The 18,314-nt window shown below is 40.0% G+C and overlaps 1 protein-coding gene across 2 annotated transcripts in view; it reads left to right on the top strand.

Annotated features, from left to right (window-relative positions):
* The window catches only part of LOC130115927 (beta-1,3-glucosyltransferase-like), an 87,166-nt gene that overhangs the window by 39,587 nt on the left and 29,265 nt on the right, over positions 1–18,314 (top strand). For both annotated transcript variants that reach the window (XM_056283809.1, XM_056283807.1), the window contains exons 5-6: positions 9,088–9,164; positions 11,475–11,586. In XM_056283809.1, the coding sequence (XP_056139784.1) occupies positions 9,088–9,164; positions 11,475–11,586 (189 nt within the window). The remainder of the gene's footprint in view (positions 1–9,087; positions 9,165–11,474; positions 11,587–18,314) is intronic.

Raw genomic sequence — 18,314 nt, 5'->3', positions numbered from 1 at the left:
CTTGTCTCACTCAATGTTGACCATTTAATGTACTGTTATTTGCTGCTATTGTTATAAATGTCATTGTTGAATTATTGAGCACAAAATCATTCATGGTAATATTTGCACTGTGTAGTACAGTCAAAGTACTTGGACATTAACTGCAATTTTTACAATATCAGACATAGATGGAAACTCATTACAAAACACCCTCGAAGTCAAATCAGTTGTCTAGTTATCTACTGAGGTTCTGCCCAACAAATCAACTTGATATCGCAGCATTTCCAGTCTACTTTTGAACAAAGTCGTTAGTTTCTAAGGACCTTGCATGATAATTTAATTTTGTGAGCTAACACTACGCCAAAACTTAGCAAAAATACTCTGTAAAATAAAATTCACACATGCTCTGCACGTACTGTAAGGTCATAGGCGAGATTGATGTGATATATACCATAGCTAGAAACTGGAAAATAAATAAATAAATAAATAAATAAAAAGCTTGGCTTTAATCTCTGTTGTCAACAAGCTCTAATACCCAAGGGGTGATGTTCTCAGAGAAAAGGGAGCTCTGTGGTTATGAAAACTCCACAATCCACTATGTCAACTAACTGCCGGCTCCCTCAAAGCTCCAGAGAATTTTACCTCGATGACACTACTGGTGAGAATATTGGCTCTTCACCGCACTCTGGCTTTGGGAGATACACGTATATAGATACTGATTTTGGTTGGCCTATCTAAGAAAATGGAAAAAATGTATTTAATTTATTTACAATTTATTTATTTATTTGTTTATTTTTGATTTGATTTAAAGAGGGACTTGTTTTTTTTTTTTTTTCATCCAAATGTTTATTTGCAGCTACAATTGAGGGCCAAAGAATATGAATAATACAGTTGGCAAGCCTATATTCTATTTCACTGCACAGTATGTGGTTCTAACAACCCATTTTATTTGTTCTGTTCTCAAAGATGAAAGTGAAAGGACTATCTGCTCAAGATATAATTATAATAGTTAAAGGGAAATTTTGCCGGATCATATGTGGATGTGGGCGACACGGTGGCACCGTGGTAAGCGCGGTCGCCTCACAGCAAGAAGGTCCTGGGTTCGAGCCCCAGGGTAGTCCAACCTTGGGGGTCGTCCCGGGTTGTGCTCTGTGTGGAGTTTGCATGTTCTCCCCATGTCTGCGTGGGTTTCCTTCGGGTGGTCCAGTTTCCTCCCACAGTCCAAAGACATGTAGGTCAGGTGAATCAGCCATACTAAATTGTCCCTAGGTGTGTGTTTGTGAGTGTGAGTGAGTGAGTGATGGCCTGATGGCCTGTCCAGGGTGTCTCCCCGCCTGCCGCCCAATGACTGCTGGGATAGGCTCCAGCATCCCAGCGATGCTGAGTAAGGATAAGCTGTTTGGATAATGAATGAATGAATATATGTGGATGTCCAATCAATGTTGAGCGTAGATGTAGTCAACTGAAGCAAATAATTCCTCAGCGTGTGCTATACTGACCAAGAAATCTGAGTTCCCCTGGTGACAGAGCCTCGCCGGCAGTGCCTACATGTACCAGGATGCATTGCGTGTGAATTTCTGACTCCCAAATCCTTCCAAAGCCTGCCTAGCTTGTGGAGGCGGGCGTTTCTTGCGGCTCTGTGTACAAAGAATGGCGACTTAAAATCGTCACTGTTCGGTCAGAAAGCCAAAAAATTGCCTAAATCGAATTGGATTAGTTTTATTGACAACAAACATGCCTTCTCGTTGTATCGTGCCTGGATGCGACAACTACAGAAAGAAGGAAGAGGAGGGAGTAAGCGTAAGGTACCACCGATTACCAACGGATGTTTAACGGTGCAAAAAATGGTTCCGAGTGATAAAAAAAAAACCCAAATATGACGAGAATGCACCAAAATCAGTAGTGGGAAATCTTTGGGTATGCTCTTTGCATATTGCAGCAGATGACTACAACAGAGACAGATATTCCAACTGTGCAATACTCTGGTGTACATTTATACTGAATTAGTACTGCATTCATATTCTGCATATTTTTTTACATATTTCTTATTTTTCTATATATTGTCGTATAATGCACATTTTCACACATTTCTTATTTTTCTATGTATATTGTTATATATTTTATACCGCGCATATTTTTACATATTTCTCATTTTTCTATTTTTCTTATAATTTCACTTATGCTTGTATATATATTTTCTCTTCTAGAATGTGAGCAGCTGTAACTTTACCCAATGTGAGTAACTGTAACTTGACCCAACTTCCTCTTAGGGGATCAATAAAGTATTTCTAATTATATTGATAGTTTTTCTTAGCCATCCAAAACCTGGAGTAGTCACTGATACCCTTTTCCCACTGGCCAAAACCCCCGCAAAAAAACCCCTAATGTCCGCCTTTGGTCAATGTAAAATGACGGATGTTTGCGGGTTTTTTGGCCAGTGGGAAAATGAGTTTGAAATAGGTGGTCTTCAAAATGTCTTTTCAGGCAGTCATGCCAGGCTGCAGGTAGATATATTAACCTTTTAAATGACACAACTTGACCATTGAGAGAACACTGGTATTTACTGAAACTTTGTTTTTCAAAAATATAAACATTCGGTATTATGCATGGATATTTCATCCGTTTTTGGTCTTTATAAGTTTTTTACTTAAAGCCTAGATTTAAAAAAGTGCATAACAGGTTCTGTTCAGTTGATTTGTTTCCATAACCGGGGGAAATAGGTTTTTAAAGCGCTTATTCCATCTCACTTAGAAAACCCACCCAAAGGCAACAGCTCTCCCATTCTGCCACAAACGGTTTATTTTTAACCATATATCAACCTTTAACAAAAAAAACAAAAAAACAAAACATATTTTGCCCTATTTTGGAAGAAAATGCAATGCATCTTGCCTTTGAAGTGAGTGATCTCTCTGCATAAGCCAGCAGGTGGGATTTTGCATGCATCTGACATATAGGTGTACCTGGGGCCAACTTGGGTAGTCTTAAGTGTGAAAATAAACAATTCAAATTTGTGTGTTTGCGTGTGTGTATATATAGTTTTGTATGTGTGTGTGTGTGTGTGTGTATATATATATATATATATATATATATATATATATATATATACATATATATGAAGAAAACAACTTAATTCAAACCAACACGTTAGAACATGATATTAAATTGTCAAATAAATGTTGAGCATATTGCACATCATATATTGAGAAGACAAAGTCCAGACCAGTCTCAACAAGCTTCCAGGTTGAAGTGTCCATTGTTAGCTGCATTGATGTTTAGCAGCATTATTACACAAAGGCTTGCATATCACATGGTCAAAGCTGGTCCATTGCTTCATCCATTTCAGCATACCCTCTGTACCTACCATTGGGGGAAGGATATTTGGCTCTGACACGATGTACGACACAGGCAGGCAAGACGATGTGGTTCCGTTTGCCAAATTTACCCCCTTGTAACACCTGCTCAAAAAAAAACAAACAAGAGAAGCAGCCAGACGGTATTGTCTACAGAAAACAAGACAGGAAAGAAGGTAGTTCTTCATCAGGAAGCTACCAGTACTGATCATACACTGAAACATTAGCAGCTATTCCCAGAACGTTAAATCAGTTCATCTGGGCACAGTTTAATGGGAGAAACATTTCATCACGCATCTAGGTGACTTTGTCAGTCTCAGTTGACTGTGGGTATCCCCAACCTTACGCAGTTGCATAACGACTGAAGCTGGCATCTAACACAGTTTCATGTGCAAATTGCCATGCATATTGAACCAGTCGCCAGTTTTGGTCATTGTGCGACTGTGCTGGTTTTGGTCATCAACACAGTGGTCATTGTAATTGCAAGTTACCTAAGTGAAGACAACAAATAATGTCAGAGTGACGATACACTGGGCAACTTTTTGGCCAATATGATAGGGCAATATGCTTGCAACAGGAAATTTAGTGAAATGTGGGAAAATATACAATAGAACTTATCTGGGTAACAAAAGGTTGCCATGTAATCAGTAAAATGTCTTGAGGAAACCACTTGTCCAACATTGCGATGTTATCACCACACTGTCCAATAACCATTACTTAGTTGGCCAAACTATAGCTTACTCACTTAGTGGTCATCTGCCAGTCTTGGTGGTCTTTTCCAGTTTCTCTTCGGGATCCCGAAGAAAGTATCCATGCACACCTCTGTCCATGTGAGGAGTAAAACTTTAATACATAGTGATGCTCACACACACGCTGTCTCGAGGTTGGCGTCAGCAACAGCATCCAATAAAAACTGCCCACACTGAAATTCATTGCAGCAGAATTCAGTTCCTGTTGGCATCGGAGGGCAATTTGAGCAACGGCACCACCAGTCGCTTTTTGCTCTCGCAGCTGAGGTTCTGGATGGTCGCCGCCGGCCATATCCTGTTGCTCGGTTGGCGCAGCAGCAGCCTCGACCTCTCTCTGCTGCAGTTCTTCAGTCGTATACTTTGGCTTGAATAAATACGGCTGAATATCCGAGTCAGCCAAAACACTAAAATATATCCTCATCCATAAGATCAAAATCAGAATCAGAATCATGTTTATTGGCCATGTACGTTTGCACATACATGGAATTTGACTCTGGTTTCGTGGCTCTCATTGTATTTAACATAGAATAACAACACTACAACACAACAATCTTCAGATATATACACAAGGATTGACTATATACAGATGAAATAAGAGGTGATAAAGTGCAGTGATGCAGAGAATGTATCAGAGATGCTGAAATAGATGTTAGCAAGTTACTTCCATACATGCCTGAGGTAGATGGACATGACAGAGCGCACCAGTATACGTACGATGTACAGTACAGTATATACAAAATAGTTGGATTTATTTGACAATGTTAAGCATTCATTTGAATGACAGCCTGCAGAAAGAAACTTTTTATATCTGGTTGTTTTGGGGTACAGTGCTCTGTATCGCCTGCCAGAGGGGAGGAGTTGGAACCAGGATGTGATGGGTCTGCAGGGATGTTGCCTGCCAGTTTCCTGACTCTGGAGATGTACAAGTCCCGAATCGAGGGCAGGTTGGCACCAATAATTTTCTCTGCAGACTTAACTGTCCGTTGTAGTCTGTAGTCAAGATCTTCTGCACTCATATTTTGGGATGCCATGTTCGCTTGTTGGAAGTCTAGCTTGTTTGCAATGCAAAGCAAAAAGAGCGAGGACGTTTTTTTTTTTGAGTGTCATCAAGCCAAGGTGGAGACTAGAAATCCAAGCTGAACTTGTCCGTAGTTCTTCCTTGTCACCAGCTACATCACTGACGTATCAAATGATGACACTGGTGCTGGAAGAACAACAGATTTGCAACTACGTCCCAGAGACACAGAGAACATTTGCACCAACTGAAGACGTTTTTCGCACTATAGCCCAAGTTCGTATAGAAAGAGATAAGGTTGAAAAATAGTGGAGTGGGCCTTTAAGCTTCAGGGAACGTATCTGCATCATGTCATAGCAAGATAAACACCATGTTTGCACATCATGATGCCATCTGCTTCATTAAATGCCCTCAATGCTGGATGAAATGTGGTGTAAACACATTATTATATCTCATTTGGTTGAATGATGACCAGAGCACCGCTAGTTATATTAAAGTGTATTAGATAAAGAAATGGCTCCCTCTGTTCCTTTTACCCCAGACACGCATTTATGACCATATGACGAATTTATGACAGCTGTTTCTTTATGGTCATTTCACAAAAACACAAGCCACAATATTTACATTTTTTGAGTTTTGAAGGGATCAACATCTTTTCCTTTCATTTTCAGAAATCCTTATGGTATATTTTCCATTTTAAGAATTTGGGAAGTGTTCAAATAAATAAAGAAATTACTGCATTTCGAATGTCTTTCTCTACAGCTGTTCACACTCCCATGTACCTGATATCACCAGTTTCATACCCATTCAACCAGGGAAAGTAATTAATGAAGTCAGCAGTTTGTTACAAATTCCTGCAGACACATCAACTCAGATAAAAGCAACCCAGATAAAAGCAATCAGTGCAACATCTTATCAAGATGTGTCCTCATCGGAACGTGATGACTCGAAACAATATTACTAGGCCAGCAATATTATTTATGTTGTAACAAAGTATATGAATTGATTTTTTTCCCAAAACTTTTATTTATCATACACAGAATAATGGAGCTTTGTTTAAAATTGTGTAATACTAGCAAAATTTGCAATCAAATAAAGTAAAATGAAATTGTTGAACGTCATCTTGCTTGAGCGCCTGAGATTGATAGCCTGAGATTAACTAATTATTACCTCAACAACAATCTTAACGGTCCCATAAAATGAAAAATGCATTTGCATTCTTGTTGCCCTATTTTATTTGAACTTATTTTACTTTTTTTTGGTAACACTTGGCTCTAGAAAGTCCCAAAAACGTTTTATTTTTGTTTAGTGTTTATAGGAATAATTTTTATTTTTAATTTTCTCCCTTTTTCCCCCCCAATTGTATCCAGCCAATTACCCCACTCTTCCGAGCTGTCCCCGGTCAGCCCTCCCCCTCTGCCAATCCGGGGAGGGCTGCAGACTACCATATGCCTCCTCTGATACATGTGGAGTCACCAGCTGCTTCTTTTCACCTGACAGGAGTTTCGCCAGGGGGACGTATCCCGTGGGAGGATCACGCTATTCCACCCTAGTCCCCTCCCCTCCCTGAACAGGCTCCCCGACCAACCAGAGGAGAGGAGGTGCTAGTGCAGCAACCAGGACACATACCCACATCTGGCTTCCCACCTGCAGACACGGCCAATTGTGTCTGTAGGGACGCCCGACCAAGCCAGAGATAATACGGGGATTCGAACCGACAATCCCCGTGTTGGTAGGCAACAGAATAGACCGCTACGCTACCCGGATGCTTGGAATAATGTTTTTCTGTTCTTGACAAATACAGTAAATTTTTTAGCAACGTTGTCCTGCACTTGGGCGTACATTAAAAAAATAAAAATATCCAGTGAATGGGAGCAAGAAACTGTCTAATAGCATGGTGATGTCCACATTCTTCTAAACATGTCCAGTTGACTGTTGTCAAACCAAGGGCCCTCTCGTCACTAAATCCCACCGGACCGTTCGGTTTCATTTGGGTAGTTGTATTGTGGAACGTTTGCGGTGTTCTAAATGTGTTTCACTGGACCTTTAACAGTTTGGATCCAGAGTCTCAGTATGTAAGATTTCATAAATCCACATCTGAAATATTCACCGTCCAAAATATGTATCTGGCTGGATATGGCAGATATATTCTGATAGAGCACTGTAGTGCTATATTCATACATTTATGTTTAGATTTGTGTGGTATCAGACTTAAGGCCGTTAATTTTTTTTAAAAATCTCATCACTCTGAGATTTGCAGGTAAAAATTGTGTAGTTGTCAATAAATTTATGAATGTTGAAAGCCCCTCCTCAAATACTGCTAGCAATTCAAACTACTAATTTTTATTTTTAATATCTGAAAAGTGATCACACATAAGAAACCTACATAAACATTATTTAATTGTTCTCTTCATGTATTTCCTTGTTTCTATTTTTCCTAAAAGGTCTGGGCCATTTAACTCTGAAACACAAAGAAAAGTCGATGGGAGGTTGAAAGTGTTTGAGAAGAGCGTGCAGTACTGCAAATACAGCTCAGTCTCTTATTGCCTTTGGCTATGCACAAGATATTGCTGGTGGCTAAAATCTTTGTTCCTCCAAAATATTTAACCGCAAACATGTGGCAAATTTGCAATTTCTTAAGGGTTTGTCCTCTGGGTTAATAAACGTGCAGAGTCTTTACGAGAGCCCCGTTAGCCTCCAGATTAAGTCACAATGTAACAAATCTTCCTTTGTGGAGTTTCTGGGTTTTATGAGTCAGCAAAGGCATGTCCTTAATTGCTCCCGCTCATTACTGTGGAGGCGCTCAGAGGTGGTTGCCGTATCTGTAGGTTGGGATAATTAAAAGCACCACCTCCTCTAGTTCCTTTATGACAGGGTTTCAGTGACCCTCATCTTCTCCCAAGTCACCAAGCAATCAGTGTTCCATTCATCATCAGCGTGTCCACAGGAGGATAAGCCCGTCTCTCATCTCGAGGAGTCTGCAGGTTGTGCACAATGGCCATAAAAGAATCAAGTCCGTTTTCCTCAGATGCTCTCTCATCACAGGAATGCTGATAGCGCTTTGAAGCAAAAATGGGGTTTTTGAAGTCGTGTTTTATCTCAAGTCTGCAGTTTTTTCCCTTTTTCGTGCAAAGATTTTCAGCTGTGTGTAATGGGGACAGTGTGACTAACAAGTTCAGAAATACTGCGTAAAACATTATAGGTGTCACTGTGCCATTAGCCTCAGGAATAAAGCTCATCGTGGATGAGCGCTAATAAATCTCAACTGACTAATGGGGTTTAATAACTGTAAACAGTGTTGAAGTCGCTGCTTAAATCAAATAGGCTGCAGTTAGACAGGAGTGGCTTGGAGGATAAATTCCCCCCTTGGCCCCCTTCATGACGAGTGGACCATACAATAATGAACCACAGGGTCTCACATTCTGCCACTTTGTTATCCTCACAGTGTGAAACATCCTCTCTCTCAATTCTATCTGACAACTCTCACAAGCGTTCTGCATTCCTCACCCTGTTGAGAGAGAAAAAGCTAGAGACTAATTTTCCTCATTTAAGGAACCTGTTGGAACATTTTATTTACTTTCCTGGACTGCTGAAATCATTTTCTAGCCTGATAAAAGGCTATGCATGTTTTAGTGACATTTTAGGCAGTTTTTTTTTTTTACATTGCTGCTTTACAAATCTTTAAGTCCTCCTACATTTAGAATTTTACAAATTTCTCTTTTTGGATGTGCCTGTCCATCCAGGCTGTGTGTTTGATCAGAGGATACAGATTGGAGAGGTAGTCAGGTGCACCCTTTGAAGTAAATGGGGGTTGAAGTGATGTATCGGTGATGCTGGGTAAAGGAACGGGAGCTCGGTGCCTGTGGATATTGGTCCTTTGACTCCCTGATTAAGGAGCGGTCCAACTAACAGGCCAATCCTTCTCAAGGCTTTATGTTTTGTGCAGCTATTGTGTACTTAACAAGTGCTCTCTGCTCTGCTTTTTGTTTTGCAGAAACCACCTGTGATATTGCTTCTTCATGGGCTATCAGATAACGAAGGGGACTGGAGCATTCTTCCCCTGCTGCCTTAGTAAGTGCCCCAAAGCGGTCAGATTATTCAGATCCATAAACAATTTAAATCTTCCCCATGTGGGTAAAATCACAGAAACATAATGTCTTCCCACAGCCAAGAGTTGTTGAGGCTTTTTTTTTTTTTTTTTTTTGGTGTTTGTGTTGGGTGCAATTTTCACCATTGAATTAGGTCCAGTAATCCCCTTGAGCAATGTGAACACTACAAGCTCAAAGAAGGTCACTGAGTCCCTCATGCCATTATACTATTATTTTCCAGTAGACACGACTCCGAATGGGCCATCTTGACAGTATGGTAATGTCTGTTATAGGCTTTAGAATGATAGTGATCCAAACGACATTATTTTAGTCCTTTGTCAGTTTATAGATCTTAATGGCAGAGCTTTTGTTTGTGTTTGAACCCTTCTCCATCCTGTTCTTTCTTTTTCTCCGAATCTTTATCAAATTAAACTGAGTCTTTGCCATGTACGCTCAGTTTTTAAAGAATACCTACAACCTGCGAAAATTGACAAGATTTATTATTTTCCATGTTTTCACCACATTTGATTTTCAACCTCTTGAGTTTTATCACTGTGTGGAAGTACACTGAAATAAAATTGACTTAAACAAAGCTACATTCAAGATCAACTTAATATTACTGAGAAGGGCAAAGATACATGAAAGTATCTCAGAAATTTACAGAGCGACTGATCCTAAAGGGTTTTAAGGGTTTGGGTTTTAAGCTCTTCTGTGTTTGCAGACATGTGGAATAGGTACTTTTTAAACTGTACTGTTTTTGATGAGATCGTGCTTTTCTCGGCGAGAGAGGGCTTTTCACGCCGTAGAGGCGAGATGCTGCTTTCAGGAATGTTGACCAAGATACCAATTGTAAAAGGAATAATGGAAATGGTGAAGTAACACATTGAAGAGTTTGGAAACCTTGAGTTTTGCAGACATGTGGAATGTGTACTTTTTAAACTGTGGCGTTTTTGATGAAACCATGCTTTTCTCAGGGAGAAAAGGCATTTAACGCAATAAAAATGAGACACTGCTACAGAAATATTGACAAAGATACCAGTTATTAAAAAACAAGAGAAATGGTGAAAAAACACATTAAACATGAGCGGCACGGTGGCACAGTGGTTAGCGCAGTCACCTCACAGCAAGAAGATCCTGAGTTTGAACCCCAGGGTTTTCCAACCTTGGGGGTCATCCCAAGTCATCCTCTGTGTGGAGTTTGCATGTTCTCCCCATGTCTGCGTGGGTTTCCTGTGCTCCAGTTTCCTCCCACAGTCCAAACACATGTAGGTCAGTTGAATCAGCCATACTAAATTGTCCCTAGGTGTGGAATGTGTCGGCCCTGTGATGGACTGGTGGCCTGTCCGGGTGTCTCCCCGCCTGCTGCCCAATGACTGCAGGGATAGGCTCCAGCATCCCGTGACCCCAGTTGGGATAAGCAACTTGAATAATGGATGGATGGATGATCCTAAAGGCTGGCCCACACTACAAGATAATTCAGCCGATTTTAGCCCCGATTCCCCCCTTCCGACTAGTCCCGATTCTCCTGTGGTGGGAGGCATGTTAAGAGTGTATGTTACTTCCCCTGATCTGTTCAGAATCCCACCATGGCCACGCTGAGTTCAAAGTGCAAATATTAATGTTCAATATTTACAATCTTATCCGATCCGATATCACGTAGTGTCAGGGGGAACCCTTAGGAATTCCAAGGATGCGGTCTGTGGACTGTCAGTGGGAAAGCCCGTTAGCCAATTGGAGCCAAGATGAATGAAGCAATAGAAGTCATAAACACAACAACAGCCATGGCGGAATCTGCAAGTCATCTTTGATCAAGGTTTGATCACGAGAGATTTGCGAGATATCCAGTTTTGAGAGTCAAGACTTTGGTTGAATGTTGTTTATTGTGAATGGAATCTTAGTGTTTGGTGTACTGTTTTCACCAAATCGTTGTGTGCTCTCTACACACCAGAGGGCCCAAAAACTGTGAAATGTATTATTATGTTATTATGTACGGGGTCTCTCGCATTTTCAACATCTGTTAAGATTTGACAAATCTTGTAGTGTGGGTCATGCTTCAGTGTCTTTGTCAGTGTGTCCATTATTGTCTGGCTGCCTGAACTCGGCAGGGTCAATTAACTCAGTCAGGTGTTGATCCAGAGTACACTGAAGTAGAAACGGACGTGTTCCACTTCTATGGTAGTTTTTTTCCAGTCAGTCAGTTATCATAGGTGTAAATCATTTGGGGTATACATAGAGGCCTATAGCACTGTGTGACTTAACATTTGTTAATGAAATTTTTATTTTTTCTCCTAAGCTTATCTAACTCCTTTGGGAAAAACTCGTCCTGGATTGTATTTCTTGAGGAGGAAACCAATGTAAAGCTGTCCAAACTTGTTGAGGTTTTCGCAAAGTTTGACAAGAGAAAAGTGAGTATAAACGCCAAACTTGCCTCGACTCCTCTCTCTCTCTCTCTCTCTCTCTCTCTCTCTCTCTCTCTCTCTCTCTCTCTCTCTCTCTCTCTCTCTCTCTCTCTCTCACTCTCGCTCACTCGTGTTGTCTCTTTTCCCCTTTCTAATGCATGACATCAAAGCTCTGAACCTTACTGTTTCAAGCTTCATCATCGTTTATCATTGGCTCTGTTTTAAAGGTACAAGGTTTGCTTTAGTACGAGGGGAACAGCATCAGTCCTCTGCTCAGTCACCTCAGAGTGACACAGGTATTATTTATCAGTTACTGCAACTTCTGTTCCCAAACTTCAGTCATAGCTGTTGTGGTTTGCTCTCCATCCGTACACCAATATAACTCTGGCATTGTGGTTAGTGTCAGAAAATGATCCGTTGGCATTATTTGAAAAGTAGACATTATTTGTTAGTAGAGTACTGCACAGTTGGGTTGCACATTAATACTTTGTTTTTGCCATAATTTTTTAAGTTTACCACTTAATTTTTTTTACAATATTTTATTAGGACAAGGATGTAACACAAAAGCACAACCACAAAACAACAGGTATTTTCGTATTTTACAATTTCAAACCCGCTTTCCCTCAAACCAGGACCCCTATGAGCCAACTAGATGATTCCCTACCCACAGTCGTCCTTGATGGGATTGAAACAGTGTGTGAAGCATGAAATCAAATCGAGCACTCACATACACGGTGACGCAAGCAAAAAAGAAATTTTTTTTTCAATCATAATAATACAGACATAAACAAACACTTGAAAAGAAGAGTTGGTAGTTGCTGACATTCAGGTCATTATGCTGGACTAGTGAAGATCCAGAGCTCAGGAGTTAAAACTGATAAGATACAACATGTGCACTACTGCACATGCAGAGTCTTCATATACCCCTTCATATACAGGGATCTTATATGGGGGCCATGTGGCAGACAGGCAGCGAAACCCAGGCCCGATGCAGGCAGACACAAGGCATACCATTACTGCGACACCCTACCAGGGGAATGCTGGTCAACATAATTGATCAATGGTCTCCAATGAGAGTAAAATCGACAATAGACTCTTCTAGTTCCTTTTGGCGTGCTCTACGAAGTTTATTGGTATGTGACATATGTGAAATAATTTTACCCCTATAAAGGCTTTGAGGGTTTCCCATATCAGAGGCGCGAGGGTCTCTTCATTTTTATTTGTCTCACAAAAGAATGTAATTGACTTAGAAATATAATTGCAAAACTTTTATCAGCTACCAAGAGGGTCAAAACGTCAGAATCTAAATCCCTTGGGCTTAAAGTCCAAGTGAAGGTCTAGAATCACAGTAGAATGGTCTGATACAGTTATTGGTGAATATTGGGTGGATACAATAGATGGGATGAGTGTTTTATCCACAATAAAATAATCTATATGAGAGAATTAACGATGTGCATGGGAGAAAAGCAAATATTTTCTAGTAGAGGGGTTTAGGAATCTCCGTGGGTCGACATAACCATTATTGGTCCATAAAAGCAGAGAGAGTCTTGTAATACTTTGTGGTTTCACTATAGTCACTCTTACAGTGGTCTTATAGGAAATTGACAGAAGATATCCCGTCTGACTACTCTTTATTGCAGCGTCCATCTTGTGCCATGGTCATACAGATACGAGAGAATGAACGATGTGCATGGGAGAAAAACAAATATTTTCTTGTAGAGGAGTTTAGGAATGGGTCAACATAACCATTATTGGTCCATAAAAGCGGAGAGAGTCTGAGACATTTTTGGGGATGCAATATGTCTTGGGCTGGATCTGTCAAGTGTTGGGTCTATAACACAATTCATGTCTCCTCCCAGTATCAGTAAGTGTGAATTTAAATCTGGGATAGAGGACAGCAGCAGTTTTATAAAGCTATCGTCATCCCAGTTGGGGACATAAATGGATGCTAAAACAGCTGGTTTCTGATAAAGTATGCCAGAGGCAATGACATAGCGGCCATTTTACCACTTAAATTTGATCATCTAAATCTCAATTTGCTTTTTGATTTTTGGGTTAATCTGGAGAATTAGCCACTTTTTTGCGGCTAGCTGTACTTGCTGACAAGTGTGAACAAGCTCAAAAGCCTCACCAGTCTCTCTATTCAAGCAGGTTCCAAAAATTATGTTAATAACTCTTGGTTGTGAGGTCTGCCGTTAAAAAGCTCTTTAAGTTAATCAGCGGACTCAAAAGTTGGTTTGATATGCCTCAGAGAAGCTGTGCATAAAAGTTAATGGACACCCTTTACCTTTTATACTGGGGCATTTGGAGCCAATGTGGTGTTTCCATTCCAAGTCGGAGATGGAATTTATTATTGTATCACTTTCTGTGACCTTACCCAAGGGAGGAAGAGACAATGGAAACATCTTTATAGTTTGATTCATTACACCATACCCGAAAGCATAGGCTTGTGAGCCTTTTCTATTTAGTTTAATGTGCTGTATTGTACTATATCTATTTGGTATAAGATATTCAACCAATACAGTAGTAAATAAGACTAAAGTTTGTTTTATTTTGAAATTCCTCCACTGTATCTCTTTTCATAAAGGCCAGATATGTCTAATCTCAAAGAAATTTGAGCGGTTAAATTAAAGTTAGCATGCGCTGAGATAATGCATTGCACCAAAATTGTTTGTATTTAAAGTAATTAGTTCAAGTTCAACTTTGTCATATGTATTTAGAATACAATGAAATTCTTGTGCTCTGGCTCTGTCTGCCTTAACACAAGGAACACAAGGACAAAGAACACACCATCCTAAAAAAAAAAATCTACAGACCTAGAAATACTATATGTACACGTGAATTCATACTTTATATAACACAATATACAGTACACGATAATACAACAATTTAAGGTGCATATGGGTGCGTCAGCTGTTCAGCAACCTGACTGCCTGTGGAAAGAAACTATTACTGAGACAGGTGGTGTGTGATTTGATGCTTCAGTAATGTTTTTTAGATGGAAGGAGTAAGAACAGAATGTGAGCGGGGTGGCTGGTGTCCTTAATGATGTTTTGGGCTTTACTTTTGCAGTGAGTTGTGCAAATATGAAGTTGTGGTAGTTCCACGCCAATGATTTTTGCTGCTGTCTTTACAGTCCTTTGCAGCAGTCTGCTACTACTACTACTACTTTCGGCTGCCCCTGTTAGGGGTCGCCACAGCGGATCATCCGTTTGCATTTCTTCCTGTCCTCTACATCTTCCTCTGTCACACAAGCCACCTGCATGTCCTCTCTCACCACATCCATAAACCTCCTCTTTGGCCTACCTCTTTCCCTCTCCCCTGGCAGCTCCATATTCAGCATCCTTCTCCCAATATATTCAGCATCTCTTCTCCACACATGTCCAAGCCATCTTAATCTTGCCTCTCTTGCTTTGTCTTCACCCCGTCAACCTGAGCGGTCCCTCTAATATACTCGTTCCTAATCCTGGCCTTCTTCGTCACTCGCAATGAAACTCTTAGCATCTTCAACTCTGCCACCTCTTTTCGAGGTCTTTTCGTCAGTGCCACTGTCTCCAAATGTGTAAACTGAGAAACCTAAAACTGTCCACAATTTCAAAAGATGACCCATTGATGGAAATAGGAATGTGATTTCTCTGATCTTTCTAAAGTCAACAATGATTTATTTTGTACTATTGACATTTAGGCAGAGGTTGATATCATGGCACCATATGGTTAAATCTTCCACTTCCCTCCTATAGGACCTCTCATCACCGTCACTTATTAGTCCAATCACTATGGTGTCATCTGCGAATTTAATGATGCTGTTGTTATCATCATAAACAGACTATACAATAGGGGACGGTGACAGTAGCCTGAGGGGTGCGCCGGTCCTAAGAACTAATAGAAATTAGTTTGTTTTATCTATCTCACAGTCTGGGGCCTACCTGTCAGGAGATCAAATAACCAATTACAAATTGAGGTGCCCAGACCAAGATCTCTGAGTTTCAACAGCAGTTTGGATGGTATGATTGTATTAAAAGCAGAGCTGTAATCAATAAACAACATTCGAACATGAGAAAAACAGGTTACTTCTTAGGTGGTGATATGACTCATCACCTAAGAAGTAACTTGTTTTTAGACAATTTTCACTTGTTTCAAGCTAATTTTCACTTGAAATAAGTATAGAAATTTGTCAATGTAATAAGAATAAAAAACTTACTCCATTGACAAATTTTTCTAGTTATTTCAACTGAAAATTGTCGAAAAACAAGTTACTTTTTAGTTGGTGTATCTTATTTTAATTGAATCAGATTTGTTTTGACTAGAAATAAGACATATTCTTGGTAAGATTTTGAGTTTTTGCAGTGCAGGCATTATTTTGTTGAACACTGACTGATAACAATTGCATAAAACATGCATATGAAAATGTGAAAATGGTACATGAAAAAGGGTTGTTTACCTATGGGAGCAGACCTTTATGACTTAGCGGAATGATTAACTTAAAACTGTCTTTTGGACTTGAGCAAAGTGTCAAACTCGGTATGCTGACAAATATTACAGCAAAAGCCTATGCAATAAGATGATGGCAAAACAAAAAAATCCGAAATGTTATGTTTCAGATTTAAGTCTAATTAAGCAATCTTGTCAGATAATTCTTCTGGTTTCATCTCTTCTCCTTGTAGTACAATGCTTTTCTTAGTTGTAACACATGAATGAACAAATTAAATGTTTTGATTTGACACTCGCAAATTAAGTAACGGTAATGTATGACATATGACATGACAAAGGAAACAATATTTGCATAGCCAAGTACTTTTACATTTAAGTGAGACAATGTTTTCGTGTAATATGAGTGACTTGTATCCTTGTAAAGGACCACTTTAGCCACTTACGGTTGAACAGCAACAGTATTTAGTGTATTTGTAGAAATGTAGTTTGTGTCAGACAAATGCCATAAAAATTTCAACAGAAGAGGGAAACGTGCAAGATCCCTTGCATTCACTACACAATATCCATTGCAAAGCAATCGCCAGACAGGACATTATCAAGTTCTTTACAGAACTGAGGGTATGAGCTGTAGGTGCATGGTAACTCAAGAACTGCTCCACATGTGTGTGCTACAGGCCTGTGACTTAAACCAGACGAGTGTGTCTTTGCACAGCACAGTGGACCCTGTGCAAAAGCGCAAGAAGATCTCCAGTTTTCTTTGGTCAATGCTTCTCACATACCGTAGCAGGTGGTTAACGGCTGTCTGCTCTTGTGGATTTAGGGTTTCACATGATGGCTTCATCATCTGGGCCACTTTCTTGTTAGTTGGCCTCTTAGATTCATAAAGTTCCATTATGATGTCTTTGGTTATGACTGTTGGCACAGCATTGTGAATACTGGAGTGGAAACAGTCAATTATGAACTTTGGCTCTTGAAGAAGAGCTTTGTGTGCCATTGTTAAAATGGCAGCCCTTAAGTTGTCTTTAGCGGGCAGGCAGTGTGAACTCATTCTTGAGAAGATTTCGAGTAAGTCCTCCTGAACAGTTTCATCCATGCTGCCCTTTAGTGCTTTTTCAACTGATGCTCGCTCGTCCGCTGAAAGAAATCTGGCAAATGACATCATCAAGAGCTCTTCCTCCACTGAACTAACTCCTTGACAACAGGCAAGAACAAAAGCTGGTGACAATCTGATTGGTATGATGTTGTGGTCCAGGTTTCCTTTCAACCACACTCTTCCAACAGCTTGCCATTCCTTCTCAGTATAGTCTGGTCGTCGTCTGGGTACTCGTTCTTCTTCCCCCTCGCAGTTTTCTAAGAAATTTTCCCAGAACGCAGAGTATACCTCTCTTGACACACCGTCACTGTCCACAGCTTTCTCGTTTGTGAACTCCATTTTTAGATCAACATTCAGTACTTTGGGTTCCATGAAGACATTAAGGACATCGTCAACTATGTTTACTTGTCTTAATTTGACACAGTGGAGTTCCTTTTCAAATGGTTTTGATGCTGGAAGACTGTTTGACGATACAGGGCCGTCATTCGGTGTAGAATGCTGCAAGATTAAAAATAAGTGTAATTAGGTATGATAATAGATCGATCGATCAATTAGTTAACAGAGAATAAATCAATGACTTTGACAATCAATGTATGGATTAAGTTATTTATCATGCAAAAATAATTATTTCTGGATTTGCTGCTGTTCTGTTTTCTATCACAATACATTGAATATTCTTTGGTTTTCGAATGTTTGGATTAAAAATAAAGTAATCTTAGGTCCCTTTCACACTTGAAAGTCCAAACCAAGGTCTGAACCAGAGTCTGGTTCTGGTGCTTTCACATCTGTTATTTTATAGTCATTAGGTTCAGGACAATAAGAACCATAGACATATAAAGAGTAGACGCCGCATCGACCGCTACTGCCTATTGGCGCTGACGAACCGTGGGGTCGCCATCTTGGACCGGTCTCCCGCTCCACTCAGTGTAATGTGTTTGGCAGGCGCAATGAACTGTCAGCGCAGTTAATCAATCATAACTTGCTGAATACCAAACTGATTTCCACGCCTTTTTTGTTGCTGAAAACGTCATACATGTAGCTATGATACAGGACACATGGTTTGACGTATTTTAATATTCATAGTTGGCTTAACGGTAATAGAATATTCTGATATATGATATATGTGATGTATGATAGGTAGCTACCGTATTGTTCTGAATATAAGACGAGGTTTTTACCCTGGAAATACGTATCAAAAAGTGGGGGTCGT

Source organism: Lampris incognitus, chromosome 7 (assembly GCF_029633865.1).
Source record: "Lampris incognitus isolate fLamInc1 chromosome 7, fLamInc1.hap2, whole genome shotgun sequence".
Lineage (NCBI taxonomy): Eukaryota > Metazoa > Chordata > Actinopteri > Lampriformes > Lampridae > Lampris > Lampris incognitus.
Note: the sequence above shows the minus strand (reverse complement) of the source record. Positions and strands in the feature narration are given on the sequence as shown.